Genomic DNA, 19384 nt, shown 5'->3' on the forward strand with positions numbered 1-19384 from the left:
AATTAAAATTAATGTAATTCTTAAAACATATTTGAGATTTATAATATAATACTCTTAAATAAATCTTAAATATCTTCCACTAAAATAAGATTTGGAAGTGCTTAACTATGGATAAAATGTTCTATATGTTAGGTTGTAAAAACAGTATTTGTTTCAATTAACAAAAATACCTTTCAGAAAAATAATTGTGTCTTACAGTGTCCCATATAGCAAAACGTAGAGGTTCACAGTCAGAAAAAAGTACCTTTTGTATTTCCACATATTATACCTTATAGTTCTAAAGCCAGACATCTAAAATAACTGGTCTGAAGAACTGCAAAAATTTGGGATGATTTATAATCCCTGATGCCATGCAATTTCTGTTTATACGCTAGACTTCGAAGCTATAGCTCTTAATATGCTCAGTATTTTCAATATTGAAGGGTAAAAAGAATTCCTAGCCTCTAATCTGGTAAGTTTTAAAATAATTTGGTTATATACTTCTGAATATTTCATTGAAAAGAAACATTGCTATTTGATATTTAATTCTGAATATGAAGTAAGTAGATAGGCAGAGGGTAGGATAGATAGATAGATGGATGATACGATATGATATGATATGATATGATATGATATGATATGATATGATATGATATGATATGATATGATGTGATATGCATCCTTTGCCCTTTTATTGTGATGTAGTGATACTGTGACTTACTGGGAAAAGAACATTTCTATCTTACTTACAAAATTGGGAATAATATCATAAATCAATGTTTACTTCTACCAGAAGCACCTTATTCTGTTAAACCATCTCAAATTGATCAGTAGTTGCTGTTATTTAAAGATACATGCTTTAACCATTGTTGATTCACCTTGCATAGTAGCTGTAAATATTTTTTTCCCAAAGCTTCTATATGTTTAATATTCCAACTTCTTCATGTACAAAAGTGATTTAGACATTAAATGAATATATTTTAATATAGCTACAAATTACCCAAGTCAGAATTGCAGGTGCACATGTCCACTTCTTCAAAGGGATCACCCAGGAATCAAGTTACAGTCTAGTTCTGTTTTTAAAGCCCCACCAATCAGCAGACAGAATTGAACAAAACAAGAAACTTTCCCATAGAAAAGACAAGCCTCATTGCTCCAGATGGAGTTTTGTAAAAAAATTAACTTTTAACAAATAAATCTTCCTTTTTCACTGTAAGTTAATTTTAAGTCTCTTTTAAATACCACTTTTCTTCCAGCTTTTTGCAAATTAATCAGCTTAGTTTAAAGCTCTATTTCTTCATTTAAAAATATAGCCCCAGAAATAAGGATAACCCCCAAGAGTTTTACATATCTGTTGTGAAAGAATGTCTCTCTCGTGCTGAAAAACAGTTTAAACCGAAGTGTTTAAGAAATGAGAATCGTTCGGCTCTAGTGTCCATTAAAGGCTGCACCACAGCGGTGAATGGAGATGGTTCCCCCGCCTCCCAGTCACTCGACTTGAAAGCCATTCACAGAGGTTTCGGAGCCCATGATTAGCTTCCAGGAACGGCTGTATGGAGACTGTATGGGTCGATTTCCTCACTTGCTCCTTAATCTGCAGCATGTTGGGCGGCCAGCACTTGCTGCCAGCTACCAGTCCAGCTGTGGTGTCATCTCTCCCTATCTTGGAGAGCAGTTTAAACCGCCATGTTCCCACCGGAAGTGGACTGGGGCCAGACATCTCCTTAGCTACCTCTGATTAAAGTGCAGTCTGCCTCCAGGCTGAATGAAGACCAGTTAAATAAAATACAGGAACCTTTGCCCCAGAAGACTGTTATTTTCTGTACAAATAAACTATCTAAACAAGAATGTGGATTAGTTGTTGTTTTTTTTCTTTCATTTTTCTGTGTGGTATAAAGTATAGGTATCTCATTTTAAAAAGTAAAGTTAAACAGTGGGCTTACATTTTATCTCTTTTCAAAATGAATTTCAGTTTTGTTATCTCTGATGAGATCCATTTCCCAATGAGTAGAGGAAGGGCTGAATCCTCTAGTCCCATGCATATGTGTTACATAGATAGAAGGTTGCCCTTTTGAAATTATTTCACTTCTTTGCATTTAAACTTTGACTCATCAGAAAGGCAACGTGGGTTGTAAGAGCTCTGTCTTTTGCGGACACTATGGTTGGGGAGGACATCAAGCTACTTCCTCTAGAAGATAGACAGTAGTGTCAGCCCTTTGAGGTAGGCCAGGCCAGGAAATAGACATCACCAGAAACACTAGAACCTCTACTTTAATGATATAGGCTATAAGAACAGAATTTTGAAAGCCTGACAGAGTTTCTCCTTCCATCCCTCTTAAATCCAGGAAAGTCAAGGCAGGCCAGTCTTCACTTTCTTCCTCATCTCTACCTGTCTTCCCAGGCTCAGCTGATGTTTTTGTAACAGCTGCCTCATATTTTCATCAAGGATATTTCTCTATTCCTGTACAAGTAGCAGCAGGAAGCAAGATGCTATGCCCAGGCAGGAGGCAGAACCAGGAAGTAAAAGGCTTCTGGAAGAGGAAATTTGAGAACTCCAGCATACTACCCTATGGGCTCAGTTGTTTCACTATAAGTCCATAATACAAAGTAAAATAGATTCTTAATAATACTAAGAATCAAATTTTCATGATAGACAGACGGATGGAAATATGTTAAACTCATCCAATAAATTCACTATGTTAAAAATATAAAAGGGAAAGCTTAATTTATTGATGTGATTTTATTTACTTACAACTTATTTTTGTCTTAATGAAAATTCTTATGTTTCAGGACCAAATGTTTTCGTGGGAAAAAAGTCCATGGAGAATATGACATCAGAGTTGAACAGGTATTCAAAAAAATTACAGTCATATTACTCACATAATTTTTTTCTAGGGTTAAGTATTATTTCGGAGTGCTGAGGATGGAATAAATTGACATTATATAAAACTATTTTTGACCCAACGGTAATAATGAAATTACATAATACAGTGAATAAAATATTAATTTTTTTAAGGTAAGAATGCTTGACATGGATTTTCCTTAACATAGATGTTTTAAATAAGGGCTTTAAGCCTGCTTAGTGTTCATTTCTAAATACACATTCTTCTTTTAAAGATGCTGGTATTTATTAAGGCAGTGAAGCTTTAAAATGGACGATTAGTTCATGTACCTTCCCATCCCTTCTAGATGATTCAAAGGATATTTAAAGACTTGATGGGATTTTTTTTTTTTTTTACTTTGCAAGAAACATTGTTACTCTCAAACACTGTTGCATTATAGCCCATATATGAACAAAACTGATAGGAAGTTGAGTGATGGGATGGATCTCAGAAATTAGCATGAGTAGTTGGCCAGAGTGTTTTTACCACTTCTACAAACTCTTCCCGTGAGAACAAATGGAAGAATGCTCCCTCATTGTTTTGATATAATTTGTTCAGGTTGTTTTGCTTGAAGGAGAAAGAGAATGTGAAAGAAATTTTGCTGTTATTTTTTTTTTAAATCAGGCTTGCTCTTTCTTCAATCCCACAGTATGTTTTTCATGCAAATAGGGTTAAAATTATATTCCTGTCCCAACATCTAGCAGCCTTTAACGCAGGAGATACAGTAGAACAGTTGCTGAAAGCGTACCACCCCCTAAATATCAGAAGAGCCACATAATAACTTTCTTATTGTGCCTGTAACTACTTTTTCATTTGAGTACTTTTGTTGCACAGATGAATTTTAATTAAAAGCATATGTCTAATGATTAAAATTTATATTATATTTACTTAGGAGTATAATATAATCATATTCACTTGGAAAAGAAATGAAGATAATTATAGTGCAATGGATCATTGCCTTGAGGAGTTTTTGTTGACTTAATGAAGTGAAGAATGTTGGATTTGCAAGAGAAAGTGAATGGAACAGATGGGTTAAGAGGTGTGAAGGAGAAATGGAAGATAGGAAGAACAGGAGATGCATGGGGAGAAGAGCTGCAGCTAAAAGAGTTAGGGGTTGTAATGCTGGCTGAAGGCTTGGACAACCAGCAGATTGCTGGGGAAGGTGAACATGGAAGCCTCCAAAGGTGAGGCGACAAAAGGAACAACTGAAAAAGCAAGATATGAATCCACTAGCGAACACTGACAGGGCCCCTAGGATAAAACCTTCGAGTTTCTGACATCTGTAGCTGCATATCTGTGGCATATCTGTGGAAATTGTTGCCAGGCTGACAGTCACAGACAGTGGCAGCAAGAAGGTAGTTTCCATTACTGGTCCTCCCTCCATGTAAACAGCCTCAAGGCTGGAATTCGCTGTCATGTAGTGAGTGGTGTCATGCAAGGAATCTTTTACCAGGATTTACCAGGTGGAAATATTCTAGTGAGGATAGATGAATATAGGAATGTTTCTTTAAGAGTGCCACTTTTCTTAGAGAGTGCCCCTTTAAGAGGAATAGAAATTAAAAGAAGTGTGAGTGAACATTGGAAGGTAGTTTTAGAGGACAGAATTGTAGATGTTGTTGGCTGAAGATTGTTTGGGTCTGTGGGAGTTGGGGAATATGGACTGGAAGGGCTGACTGGTTAGAGTCAGGCAACATCCAAAATGAATGAATGAATATATTCATTCATTCATTCATTCATTCATTCATTCATTCATTCATTCATTCATTCATTCTCTGGGTGAGATATGGAGTTTGGCTGCAGAATGGTTCCCTGCAGAGTGAGAAAGCTGAAATGTGGAAGTTGCGGGGGGGGGGGGAGGGTATGAAAAACAGGCAAGAGAAAGGATAGCTTCAGTGTGTACCTTTGCCAGCAAGGGACAAGTGAGGCCAAAGGGGAAGAATCTTGATTATTACAGAGAGTTGGTGGAGGCATGGGGCTGACTGCTTTTGCCAACTGTGGGCTCTAGTTGCTCCTTTTTGAATGTCAGATCTGCCTGTAATAAATCTGTCCTGATCCACAACCTGATCATGAATGTGCAGGCAGATCTAGCTTGTATTACCAAGAGATTTGGATTTTTTAAAGTTAGTGATGATAATAACTTTACAATACCTTTTATCAGACTTTTGTTCATGATATGAACATGTGTAAAATTCTCCTTAGTGCCTGGCAGCATCTCAGAGGATGTTTATCACTTATTTAAGATATTTCCACTTATATATTACTTCTACTTTTCATGTGAAAAAAACAGTTCTAACATTATTTTATGCTCTTAATAAGATACTTAACTTCTTCTGTAAGAAAACAGCCCATAAAATAATATTTTCCAGCACACTTTGCTAGCTACTTTTTGTTTGTTCAAATTTCATATGCCCACAGAGGTTATACATGTTTCCAGGAGCATTAACCCTATAGGGGCTAGCAGCTTAAAACTAGTCAGTTTATTTGTGCTATTTTTTTTTTTTTTAATCTTACAGGCACAATTTTCAGAGGTCAATTTGATAGCTCATGCTGATGGGAATTACTCTGTAAATGTACAAGCTTTTCGAAATGGCACTAAAGTTGCCAGGTAAGTTGTTTTACTGTTCACCTTTCAGAATTAAGATTAACATAAATCAATACAAAACATGATCATGAATAACATCCTTTACTACAGTTAGAATCTGTTCAGGTAATTTTTTACAGCCAGGGTACATGGACTATTTAAGTTGTTTCATCATCTTCCAGATAATTTCATAAGTAGCAACCCTTAACAGAATAGAGCTGGCTGGCTCATTTATTTATTTATCTAAGATAAAATATCCAAATGGGATCCCATTTTGTTCTAATTAATATGAAATTTAGGCTAATAGGTCTACCTATATGGTCACCAAGAATTGGCACTGACTTGATGGCACAAAACCAATCAATCAATCAATCTGGTTAGCAGGGTTTTCTTGTGTGTGCCTTATTCCAGAAAACAATGCTATTTTGTGCTCCTAAATTTCTCTTCCTTAATTTCAGATATGCAAGTATAATTTAAATAATAGAGCAATCATCTTACAATATTCCTGGAAACAAATTTGCAGAACCTTAAAATTTGTATAAGAGCTATGGAGTTACAGTGAATGAAACAGTTAAAGGGTTACTGACTTTCTCTTTGGACAGCACTAAAGTCATTGAAAGCCTATTTGAACAAAAGTAGATGTTAAATGTGAAACAAAGAGTGACAAAAACAGAAGGATTGAAATATGAAGCAATTCTAAATAAGTACCCAGTGTTAAAGTCCTTCCAAATTTCACAGATGGCAACAAATTCATTGTTATATTTTCTGGTCCTAGGAAAGAAAATTAGGGAAGAGAATGAGTTCTACAACAATCAGGTCTTTAAATTACGACTTCAACATCATTCTCTACCCTGGCATATTCATTTCCATTTGACTCTCACTCAGCTCAGGGTAAAATTTATCAGTTGCTGGTTTTGGTTTTGTTGCATCAGAAGTATGGGTATGTGTCTGCAGAGACCAGTGTATCAAAACATTCTGACTTGGATAACAGGAACCTCACCCTCTAACCATCTATAAAATGATAGCCTGCAAAAAACTGCCTGAATTCCAACATCATGAGGAGATTTCTTCATGACTGCTAGTTAGTAAAATTCTTTTCTTTACCAGTCTCTACCACCACCACCACCACCAACAAAGTAGAATAATTGTTTGCTTTCTTCTAGCCTTTTTTCCCTTTCTTTGGGAGGAATTTTTTCATTGTACTGAAGCCTATGGCCTCAACAAAATGAAAACATATAGGGAGATACTATTCACCACAGGAGAAATTCTAGGAGTTCCCTATATGGGCCTTATTCCAGAACCACACACTTCTACATCCTCCAGCTCAAAGATGCATACTTCCATATAGCTATTCAAAATAACCATTCTTGGATCCTATGCAATGATATACTCTATTCTGTACTTAAGCAAGCTCACCAAGGAAATAGCATTGAAAGGTGTAAAGGAATTGGAGATTCAGGAAATGAGCCAAAGTCAAATGTGACAGATGTTCTTGTAACTCAAAGTCTGTGAAGCTGGGAATCATGGAATCATAAATTACAAATCAATCATGTTTCAATAGTGGATGTCCAGAGAGTGGGCTCAAGAGGGGCAGATGGCAACATGGGATTGTGATGGCCCAACATAAGCTCCATGCCTTTTGTATGCATCTCACAAATCTCGTATAACTACTTGCAGCATGACACCATGATACATGTTCCATTATGTTGATAATATCTTCAGATACTGTGAATATCATTGTTTCAACAGCTTTGTCATGTCTAGGTTGATCTGTAAATGATCCTGCCCCAAAACACTGGCTTTGTTCAAGTCTGGTTTCCTTCAGTAGGTTATTCCTGAGTACTTCCGAGTAGCCCTGTCTGATTTAGCTATTTTTTGACATAACCAATCACCCCTGTGTCTTTCTGTCTTTTGACCTTCTGCCTTAAGACAACAGCATTCTTGAGGACTGTATGGAGCAGGCTGCTGTCTAAGTCAGAGTCTGCTGAATCCAGACAGGGACAGTTGTATTTTTGGCATAATTATGAGGGCTTGGAACTCTTGGGACTAGACAAGGGCAAACCACTTCTGAAATATTGCCAAGAAAACTGCACAAACTTCTGTAGGCAGTTGCAGGAGTCAACACTGAATCAAAGGAACAACAACAACAAAAAAGTTTCAGTTTAATGTTTTTCCTGCAGATGTGATTTTAATCTACCTCTTCTAATTCAGTTGCTCGTGTTTCTCTAGTAAGTTTCTAATGTATTTGTTTGCTTGCTGTTAAACTCAATTCTCTTTAGGTCATTCAAGCCTGACTTTGTTCTTGTCCGGCAACACTCATTCAGCATGGCCGAAAATGAAGATTTTCGTAATTTAATTATTGGAATGCATTATGCGAGCATCCCAAGTGTTAACTCTCTAGAGTCAATCTACAACTTCTGTGACAAGCCCTGGGTAGTAAGTAACAAATCCTAATACAATAATAATAATAATATGTTTCAATGTATAATTGAATGATAACATATTTGAAGGTTGAATTGGGGAAGGGAAAGGAAAATGTGTAACATTTAGCCCTATGTCTGCCCGCGTACACGTGCACAACTTTATTAAAACGTTTACATTTGAATTCTGTCTCAAAACCTTGAATTATATAAACATATTCCTTCATGCTTTTTAATCACTATGAATATTTAGTGCTTAATATCTTAACATTTAATGCTCATAGTTTTCACCTCATCTTCTTGTGGCTTTTATTATTGCTAAGGTTCTCATAACTTTGCAGATAAAAGAACTGTAATTAGTCTTGTACAAAGTTAGTAAAGTAGCTATTATTAGTAAAGGTTAGTGCTATTTCTATGGAATAATAAGAAAAGACTTTTACAACACCTCTTTTTTTCTTTTAGCCATATTATTATGATTGAGGACTTTGAAGTATTTTTTATTGTAGTGCTGTAGTTTCCGTTTCTGTGAAAAGAGCATCGCCAAAGCATGAAATGAAGTTAAACAATATAATACAAATTGTCTGTTTAGAGGACAGGGTGAAATAACCATGGGTAAGGGAAGCTGAACAGAAATCCTAGAAAATGGTACTACTCCCTAGCTAGAATCCTGAACTGGAGCATTCCACATTTCAATATTTTTATCATTCAGGACGATAATAGCGTAAATACAAATATGAGCTTCTATATCAGTGTTTCTCAACCTTGGCACCTTGAAGATGCGTGGACTTCAGTTTTCAGGCTGGGGAATTCTGGGAGTTGAAGTCCACACATCTTCAAGTTGCCAAGTTGAGAAACACTATTTTATATGACAAACCTTAATGTATGGTAATTATGACTCATCTCTCATTGCTTTTCCTTGCAGTCTCTATTTGTATGTTGCAGTGCAGATAAAATTCCTTCTATATGTAGAAAGTTAATGTGACTTTATAATCTTTTGCCTGCTGGCATTCAGGACAAAACCAGCCAGGCTTGTATTTAGTTGTTCTCTACCTTAAGGTATTCAGTTTGTTATTCTTACTATTGTTAAAAAGGCTGCAGGCATTTGCAATAATTTTGCACAGCTTATCTTTTAAAAACAAAATGCTTTTATCTTTCACCAATCCTTTGCATAAGAAACTGGCTTTCCAGATTTTTAGAGTAAAAAAACTAAAGTACTAAAGTACTCTAACATAACAGACTAAGTAAAAGTGTAAATGTAGTAGATCTTCAGTTTAACAGTTTGTTCAGGACAAAGAGATGTTTGTTAAACCTGAACGTCAGTTATATCCAAAAGTTCCCTCTATCCCCATCTGGGAAGTTGTCTATTGGTACTTACCAAAAAAGCCCATTAAGAGAGGTCATTACTGATACCAGACTTAGGGACTGATTTTCTTCAGCTGGTCTGTCAGCAAGGAGGCATTAGTTCCGGCAAGAGCCAAGGTGGGGAAAGGTGCAAATCTTCATGTTCTCAGCTTGGCTTAGAATGGGCTCTTCTCCGAATATTCCTCTGTGCTGCCCCAAACATTTCAAAAACTTTTATCTGGTGCAGAAAGAAGCTCCTTCCTGTTTCACCATGTCTACTACACATTACATTATTACTGAGCCCCCCGTACTTAGCTGAAAGCACAGTTACTAGTCAGTACCAGTGGAAACAAACATTATTCCCCTCATCATGAAAAATATATTCTTGGTTTGTCTGGTTACAGATCAATGCTTCCTTTGGGACAAAACCTCTTCTTTATTTATGTGATCATCAGCAGAGTGTGGTAATGCGGGTTATGTGACATTATTTGCATCATGATGTCATTGTGCAATGATGTGGCTTCTATGGCTTATGTTTCTTTACTTTCTGATCCCAAGAAAAATTATATGTATAGAATTTTTTTACAAAGTTAAAAGATAAACACAAAAAAATAGAGAAGAAAAGTAGGAAAGGAAGAAGGATAAAGAAAAAAGTATTGAAAACAAGAGAGAGCAAAGAAAAAGATAAAGAAGCAACTTCTGATCTTTACAGCAGTTATAGACATACTTGATACCATTTCCCTCCTTCAAAATTACATAACGTAGTTCCCTTCTTCTCATATAAAGCCCTTTTTAATCGATAAATATAGAAATCACCAGTTCATTTTTATCCATTTTCAGCAAAAAGTCCATAAAGGATTTCCAGTCTTTTACAAAAGTAGTTGTTGTTCCTTCCTTAATCAAACAAGTCAGTTTAGCCATTTCTGCAATTCTACCATCTTCACGGTCCACTCCTCTGTTGTGGGTATTTCTGTATTTTTCCATCTTCATATGTATAATAACCTTGCTGCAGTTACCATACATAAAACCAACTGTCTATGAGTCTTTTCTGACTGACTATCCATAAGTCCTAATAATAAAAATTCTGGTTTCATCTGAATATTAATTTTTAAAATTCTCTGCATCATCATGTGCATTTGAATCCAATATTTCTTTACTTTTTCACAAGTCTACCGTGTGTGGTAAGATGTCCCTTTATGCTTTTCACATTTCCAACAAGAAGTGGAAGTACTTCCATACCGCTTAGATAATTTATCTGGTGACATATAACAAAAGTACATCGCTTTATAAAAATTATCTCTTAAGTTATAAGACGATGTGAATTTCAGTCCTTTTAACCACATTCTCTTCCATTGATCCATCTGTATATTATAACCAAAATTCTTTTATCATGCACTCTTTAACTTCTTGTTTTTCCATTCCAAATCTTAACAGAAGTTTGTACATTTTAGCAGTTACATGTTCATCATTTGTACATAATTCCATTTCAAATTCCATTGCATGTTGTTCTATACCTGGTAGCTTTTTATCCATATTAAACCTCTCCCTTAATTATGCGTATGAAAACCATTGAAAAATAAATCCCTCTGCAGTCACTTGTTCTCCTGATTTCATCTTAAGTTCTCCATTTTCTTGTACTAGCAAATCTTGATATAGGTAGTCCCCAGGTTAAGAATGGGTTCCATTCCCAAGGTCTGTCCTTAAGTCGAATTTGTACATAAGCCGGAACAGTATTATTGTAGTATTGTGTAATTAACTTGAAACTTTGTGTATTTAACTCAATTTTTGCTACAATGGGCTCCATTCTTAACTATGGGTCATCCTTAAACCAGGCGTTCTTACCTGGGGATTACCTGTATATTAGCCATTTTTCTTCGCCCACTGTTTCTTTTCTATAAAATGTGTCTTGGGCTGAGGTTGATAAAGGTATTTTTAGGCACAGCCTAGATTTATATTTGTTCCATATTCTTAATATGGCATTCCTAACATAATGATTTTTTAAGTCTACATTAATGTTATCATACCATTAAAAAAATGCCACCCAAACCTCAGGTTGTGTGCTTCTAATTCTAACATTCTCTTATTTCTTAATAAGCATTCTTTCATCCAACCATGAGGCTGTTAGCATTGGGCCCAGGAAGTCTAATACTTGAATATGATATAAGAGTTCTCCTTAAAAGAACCATTGTGATGGTACCATGGAACCAATCTTTCTCTGGTTATTATTTTAGCTTCTGCCATTTCTGAAAAGGATGGTTGGTAGTCTGCAGCCAATTTTGACATTTATAAGTCTAACAGTTATCTATCTCTTAGCTTCAGAAAGTCTCCTTAGCTGTCATCTTTCCACTGCAGTTCAGAGACTTTTGATTTATATTTCTCAATTTGACCATTGCCTAGTTTCATATATCCATTGCATTAGAGCACTGCTATTATGTTCAGTTTCAAGTTGGACTAATTCCATGCCAATTCTGATTCCTGTCTGGCCATCCTGCAACACTCACTGTATGCCTGTGCTTGTGATGGTCCACTTCATGCAGAATTCTAGATTGGAAATGTTTAAGTGATAGCTACCAACTATTTAAAAATGGAATTATCCTATTGTGATGGAATGTCTAACAGTCCCTGAGAACATGGAAGAGGGATTCTTAACTATTACAGAAAAGATTCCTGAATCCAGGGGAGGAAAGAAACATGAGAAACAGTAACTCTGCCTTAATTATACTAAATATGTTGAACTGGAGAATTATTTTCTCTGGCTTTCAAGATTCTGTTAAATACCCTACTAGCAATTACTATCTTTCCAGAAATCCCAGTGGTTCTTGCGTCCTGACTTTGCCTGCTTTGAAACACTTGATACCTATGGAGTTAAAGTATATAAATGGTTATAAATATTAACATGTAGATTTTTTTGCTATAATAGCCTTGGAACCTGAGCTGTTGTACTCCTTTATGATGTTCCCATAGGTATCTAGTATCTCTTGCCCGTAACAGAATGCTAGACTAGCTAAAGGCGTTTGATCTGATCCAGCACAGTCCTTATATTCCTATGTTCTAATATGCCCTTCTTGCTATGTACTAGAAGCCAAAGCCAAAGTACGTACATTAGGCAGCATCCTACATCACAATTCAGCCAGTATTCTCACTGTAGCCTTACCAAGTATAAAAAGGGCAAATGTTCTAGTTTCTGCTGCTTTCATTCAAAGTGCAGGTGGAAATGCAGTGCTGTTGTTTATTTTACCTCTTCTTCTGCAGCAAATTAAAATAATAGTTGGAAAGGAATTAAAAGGAAAGGAATAGGTGGAAAGGAATAGTTGGAAAGGAATTAAAATAATAGTTGGAAAGGAATGTCCCAGTTCCAACTGACTCAGCTATTCAAAGCACTCATGCTTCTACAACCTAGAAAATTTCAGTATATTCAATAACTCCAATTCCATTCTAGATATTTATTTTCAAGCAAGTATACATAGGATTTCATTTATGCAACCTGGTCATATACATTTCATTTGCACATGGTTCGGTGAGGCTTAAAAATATAATAGCTTTCTCAGTGTCTGGGCCAAGCACTCTTATTGGTAAGCAAATTTGCTTGTACAAAGGATGAATCTCATGAAATATTAACTGGAAATAGGTATAAGTCCATCCCTTATTTAACTGTTGTAGATGTGACTTTAAACACCTATCTCTTAAGGCCATATAAAGTATTAAGGAGGTATGCTGTGGAAAGCACATTGGCACAAGCAAATCATCTCTCCTTGATGCTTTAAAGCAGTTGCATTCTCTGGATGTCTGAGCATGTCTGCTTCATAATCTTGTGCTGGGTGTTGTGTGTGCAATGTACAAACAATACTTTCACTGGAAGCACCAGCAAAAACAAGCACCTTTACAATTTACGCATCAAGTGGGGAAAATCTTTGGCTATCAGGGTTGCATTAAGGCTTTAAGGATAGGTACTTTTCTCATGGCATCATGCTTGCCCAGCAACCCTTTTGAATGCTTTGGGGAACTTCTCTGCCTATGGTAGCATGGAAATACGAAGCTTTACTTTCACAATAACGAAAGCCATCATTGAAATACTTTTATTTTTCAAGTGAATACTCTCAGGATAGCTGTGTTCAACACTGAATTCAAGACATTGTTTCAAAGTTTCAGCTGGCTTCTCTTTCCTCGCCCTAGAAATATTAAAAACTGTACTGAGAGGGCAGTTTATAGTAAGTTTGTGAAGTTTTCACCAAGTTTATGAACTAAAGCTTTCAGAAACTTGATCTGTGATATATAGCAGTTCCCATAAATGTACATTCCCCAAAAGGAATGTAAACATGGAATCATTGATATTTAAATCTGTCATTCTTCCATTTTCTCCCTTTCTTACTGTAATCTGACAATATTTTTATTGCACTGAACTGAAAAGGAATCTTGCCTGCTTTCTGCACACTTGACACATTCAGAATATGTCAAGTGTACAAAAAATTGTTACTCATATGGATCAAATTCATTTTCTTATTTGAGCAAAAAAAAAAAGTTGTCATTTCTGATAGAAATTTTCTGAATTACCATCCAACATTAATGCACAGTATTTATTGTTGTGCTGAAAACCAAAATATTTAGAATAACTAGATAAAAACAATAATTTATTAAATTTATATTTATTTATTCATTAAATAAATATGAAGCCGCCCATCTCACTTTTGCATGACTCTAGGCAGCTTACAATAAAGCAAATAAAACACAAAATACATAATAAAAAACAAAAATGCATAGCAGCTGGGCATGATCTAACCTATCATCCATACAACCAGGAGAGAGGCTGTAACCTATGCCCAGGGCCCCAGGCTCGAGCACAGAGCCAGGTTTTTAAGGCTTTATGAAAGGCCAACAGGGACAGGGCCAATCTAATCTCATGGGGGAAGATGTTCCAAAGGGTGGGTAGGATAGGGTATATGCTGTATAAAATTCTAGTTCCTTTAAATTCTGCTGATTCAGCTGTTAAGATACATATACTTGATAAGGAAACATTAAAGGGGATTTGACATATTAGTCAGTAGCTTGACTTTCTAGTTTTTGTTTTTCCTAACATTTTGTAGAATTTCCTGCACCTGTTTTAATTTGATTTATGGAATTACTAGGTTTTTTCCCCCCTGTTAACTAAAAAAAAAAAAAAGTAGATTCAGACAAGGTGATTTAGGCCACTGAGTCCATCCCCTTGCTAAATGCAGGAATCCAAATTAAAGCATCCATGAGATGTGGCTTTCTAGCCTCCGCCTATATATCCATGGATGAAAAGTCCACCTAAGTTCTGGGTAGTTATTCTACTGCTTAAATGCTTTTAGGAATTTTGTCAAATACTCAGTGGAAATCTGCATTCTTGTAGATGATGATGATGGTGGTGGTGGTGGTGGTTGGTCGCACAGTCAGCCAGATGTTTAGACTGGATTTAGTATTTTTGTCCTTCCCCAGGACCTGGGATGGATAGATGTTGTTTAATAATAATAAAGGTATTATTGCAGGATATAAGCTTATTGTTGTTGTTGTTATTTAGTTCAATTTAGGCACTGCCCAATTCCAAACCAACTCTGGGTGGCTCCCAATTTAATAAGCACTAAAAATACAATACAATTATGGACTATGTAATTGTATAAATCCATTATTCATGTTCTTTATCTTTGTTTCTATGTGAAGACTGAATGGTAATTCCCTGAACCTTTAATTTGCTCTTTTACAGTCAACTAGCTCTTCACCAGTTAAGCAGGATTTGTCAAAGCTAATAAAGGTGTGGCCAGACTGTCAGTTTTTTCATTGCACTTCATTTTATTCTGGACATTTAAAGTCAGATGGTATTCCCTGACAATCTATCAGTCTCAAGCTTCAATCTTGCCTCTTTATCCTGCATCTCACAATATCCTGGCAGAATACATATTTTCTTATTGGAGAAGGCTAAACCAAAATAGTAGCCATAGTGTGTGTGTGTGTGTATTCTGTTTGAAAGTTTTATGTAAGCCTGTTGTTTTATTTTTGAAAGTTTTATGTAAGCCTGTTGTTTTATTTTTCTGCTATTCTGCTTTTGCCATGGATTTTGAAGCGTTTATGTGTTTGTAAACTAATGTTTTCTTTTTAAAGAACAGAGAACATAAGATTGTCAATAAAGAAATTAACTTATTTTCATTAACATTGCAAAAATAATTCACAAATTTGCTTCAATAATCTGATGGTTCACAATGGAACAAAGACACTGGAAGTAATTAGCTTTTCCCAAATGCAAATAGCAGATGCTGGCAAAGAGTTAGATCTCCTCAGTCTTACATTAACCTGACAAACTAGGTCAGAGACAGTCAAAGGCCAATAAAAGCAAATACTCAGGAACCAATTATGAGTAGGAAAATTGTTCTTTCAGGTGAGCTTTTAGAAAGAAAGAGAATTAACTTCATGTTGTCCTTCTAACATTTGCCTCTTTTCTCCTGAGAGGTCTATTGCTACCCCCCACATGCCACCTCATGCTTGCAATCTACTTTTTAAAAGCCTTTCAGGCTTTTGTATGAATGATGCCTTTGTCTCATTTGACCATAAATGTATAATTAGAACATAGTACAACCTCCAATCTATACGTTTGCTATAGTTATATAAACTGGGAGGGGAACACAGTGATTATAGATACCTCATTCAATTTGTAGTAGTAACCAAGAAGTCTGTTGTAGTTATAAGACTGAATAAAAAGAAGGAAATATAGAATAAAGGTCCTCATCATGAATGTGGCATGAGAGTTGCCCTAAATCTTGGTGATAGTTCTATAAAAAGGCAATTTGTGTAAACTAATTGCCAAGCAGAGAGGCACTGAAGTCCCTCTATTTGGTTCTGAATATGTCTGCTTAGCAATATGCTGTGGGTGAGCTATATTCAAGTATCGCCATGGATGAAATCCAGATTATATTTATAAATAAGTTTATTAATGTAAGGCTTTTGTGCACATTTTATACTTTTTTATTCTTTAGATAATAATAAATTGGCAAGCTCTAAGGCATTCTGGAAATTGGATCTTGAGTTTTTGATAAATAATGCTTATTATAGGGTTGCAAAGGAGTGCTGAGGTAATTTCTGTGTTAACTATCTTTGGAATTTAATGTTTTGTTTTTCTGTAGTTTGCCCAATTGGTGTCCATCTATAGAACCCTGGGACCAGAGAAGTTTCCTCTGATTGAACAAACCTTTTATCCAAATCACAAGGAAATGGTAAGAGTCAACAATAAACATAAATATCTATTCCTTCTACATGTGAGGGGGACAGCTATAATAATCCATGAGTTCATTTTATCTGTATATCATCCTCTTGTTTTATCTGGAGTGCCATATGTCTACTCATATGAAACATTTGCAACCCTGAAAATGGGGAAAACATTTCTAATATTTTTAAGCCCACAGATATTGAAATGAGAGATATTCTTTTTGGATGTACATTCAGATTAGGCAGCTCTGATTAAGTCTCAAATTGTGTCTTTTTGGTGGATTGCATAATCTGTGTGAAACTTTGACTTTAAAAATGCATTTGATTTAGATATTATTAACAAAAGGTTTCTGTGCTTATAAACAATCCTGACATGCTTGTCTTTCTCTTACCACCATTTCTCTTTCACTTTCAAGTATGCCATGTACTGTTTAATATACTCATTTAATATTGAAAAGTAAGTATTAGTCAATTGGCTTTCTATTTCTTCAAACCAGAGCCAAAATAGTGATTGAATGTATTGTTCCTCAAAAACTATGTGATGGTGAAAGTAAATGTATCCATTTTATTTTGAAAAATAAACATGTCCTACTTTTATTGATTGTGAGAAAAGGGAATCCAATGAAAGCAAAGTACTGGTATGAAATTTGAGTTAATAATTCAGCTTGTATAACTAATCAAAACTGCCATTTACAGAAATTCTGTGCAGTGTCAGAAATAATCATCTATAATGAATGGGTACAAATCTAATCTCAAAGCTTGAAAATGAAAAAAGGAAAGGAAAATCAAAATCTGATCTGTTAGTTAAATCTAATCTGACAAACTAGGTAGTGGGTAGAGATAGTCAAAGCCTGAGAAAAATTGTCATTTCTGTAGAAGTATGTAAGTATGTTCTTACTTACATGTGAGGATTTGAATTAGGTTTTTTCTTTCTTTTTCTGTGTACTGCTAAGTAAGATCTAATGTTCTCATTCCTCTATGCAAATTAGAAAAGTGAGTGCGAATCTTTAGCCTTTTATTCTATCCTTCAGGTTGGGCAGGAAGATATTATTTATAATTTTCTCATAGATTGTGTATTACATGGAATCATCTCCCATCTCAGAAGGAGAAAACATTCATTTGTAGCAGACCAACATACTGTGGTCAGTTTGGAACATTTATTTTGCATTTTCTCATGCATTTTCTCATGCATTTTCTGTTTAGTTGATGACCCTGATAAAGGAATTTTGTAATTCTACTTCAGCAATATTGACTGTGTGCATTTTAAGATTTAAAGTTAAAAAGTATGGTATAATTTATCTCTGCTTTAAAAAAACAAATTGGATTCTGTTTATCTCATCAGAGGCATGGTAGAATTAAAACCTCTTATCACACATTCTAGAATACATGGCCAGGAAATAGCATTATTGGAATCATTTCAATTTTTACATTTTTTTACCTTTTAATTGCTAGAAAAACAACACAAGTTGTGACAACTCTATGTCTCACCCACCAGGGTTAGAGGGAATACACCAGATAAGATGCCTCTAGAAGATAAGTTGTAGCAGAGGAAACTACTGTACGGCTACCCAAAGCAGTCAGCAGTTACTTGTAGCAAGACCAGAGTGTGACAACCCAGAAGCCTTCTGGAAGTGAAGGTTGGAGACCCCCAACTTTCTTGTCTAAGGCTCAACTGATACTGAAACCAGCACTCTCATTTTGAAAGAATTTTAACTTGAGCAAAGCACGTGTTTTTCCATTCTTGAAAGCAGGCAAAGGGACACCACTAACCTGCTCCTTAATAATTCAGTAGCAGAGATTATTTCTCTGGAGAAGAGTGGCTGATAGCTGTAGTTACTGAATAGGCTCTCCCCTGGAGTATAGGAGGACACAGTAGAGAATTTATGTATTCATTCATTCATTCATTCATTCATTCATTCATTCATTCATTCATTCATTCTGTGTGTATGTATGTATGTATGTATGTATGTATGTAAACCTTGGTTATTCCAGGGTAGAGATAGATAACAGTATGCTGACTATACCCAGGCGTAAAACCTGATTGGAAGGAGATTGTGGGAGGAAGGCGTTAGTGAACCCTACTCAAGGGAGCAGAAGGGCCAACCCACCACATCCCAGACACGTACACATTTGCATATATGCATCTGTTATATTACCACTCAGTTTCATGATTGGAAAGGATACTCAAACTCTTCCAGTTTGAGTAAATATTGGAATCATACAGTACAACTGTAGTTGGGAAGTCTTGGAACATCAGGTAGAAGAATAATCAGTTGGTGATTATGATGAATACTTATCTCATTCTTTTTCTTCCCTTATTCAGGGAAGGGACATGAAATCCTAACTGGAAATCATTACTAATAGCACATGAAGTGAGATTTAGACCATGCCATTTCTTCAAGATATTTTAAAATATATAATACTTTGAAAATGTACTGGTATATACTATGTCTGGAAGCAGCATATATTGTCTTTTTCTGATGTTAATCAAAAAATTAGTGTCTGATCTCATTAAACTTTGCTTTGAAAGCAAAGTTTTAGATCAAACTTTAGTGCTTTAATATAATAGTGCTGTTAGAAAGGTGGCTCTTGGTGACTTCCCATTTTTATTTAGGCTGTTCATTAATATTTTCTATATGTGTACAGAGCAAGATAAAAACAATTTTGCTGTATTAACTATATAGTGCAAACTTTGTTCCTATAGTAATAAAATAAACAAAAAAGCCAGTTCAAAGATAGAAAGTTCAAACTCCAGATTTATTTTAAGATTAATTTCACAATACACTGTCTTTTTGAAACAGTTCTTAGATTCCAGTGAAGTTTCAGTTTTAATCATTTTTATAGAATTATTAAACTATGAACACTATTTAAATCTTCTTATATCTCAAAATGAACAAATGTTCTGCCACTGACTTTGATATGGTCAGTACTATACTTTGTTTTTATCTATCTATCTGTCTGTCTGTCTG

The 19384-nt window shown here is 35.3% G+C and overlaps 1 protein-coding gene across 1 annotated transcript in view; it reads left to right on the forward strand.

Moving 5' to 3' along the window:
• The window catches only part of SYN2 (synapsin II), a 143873-nt gene that overhangs the window by 58679 nt on the left and 65810 nt on the right, over positions 1–19384 (forward strand). The window contains exons 2-5 of the mRNA XM_088134116.1: positions 2770–2827; positions 5375–5466; positions 7722–7878; positions 16334–16423. Of these exons, the coding sequence (XP_087990242.1) occupies positions 2770–2827; positions 5375–5466; positions 7722–7878; positions 16334–16423 (397 nt within the window). The remainder of the gene's footprint in view (positions 1–2769; positions 2828–5374; positions 5467–7721; positions 7879–16333; positions 16424–19384) is intronic.

Source organism: Python bivittatus, unplaced genomic scaffold (assembly GCF_059951505.1).
Source record: "Python bivittatus isolate LINGU-HERP-01145 unplaced genomic scaffold, Pbiv_v1 ctg000080_np1212, whole genome shotgun sequence".
NCBI lineage: Eukaryota > Metazoa > Chordata > Lepidosauria > Squamata > Pythonidae > Python > Python bivittatus.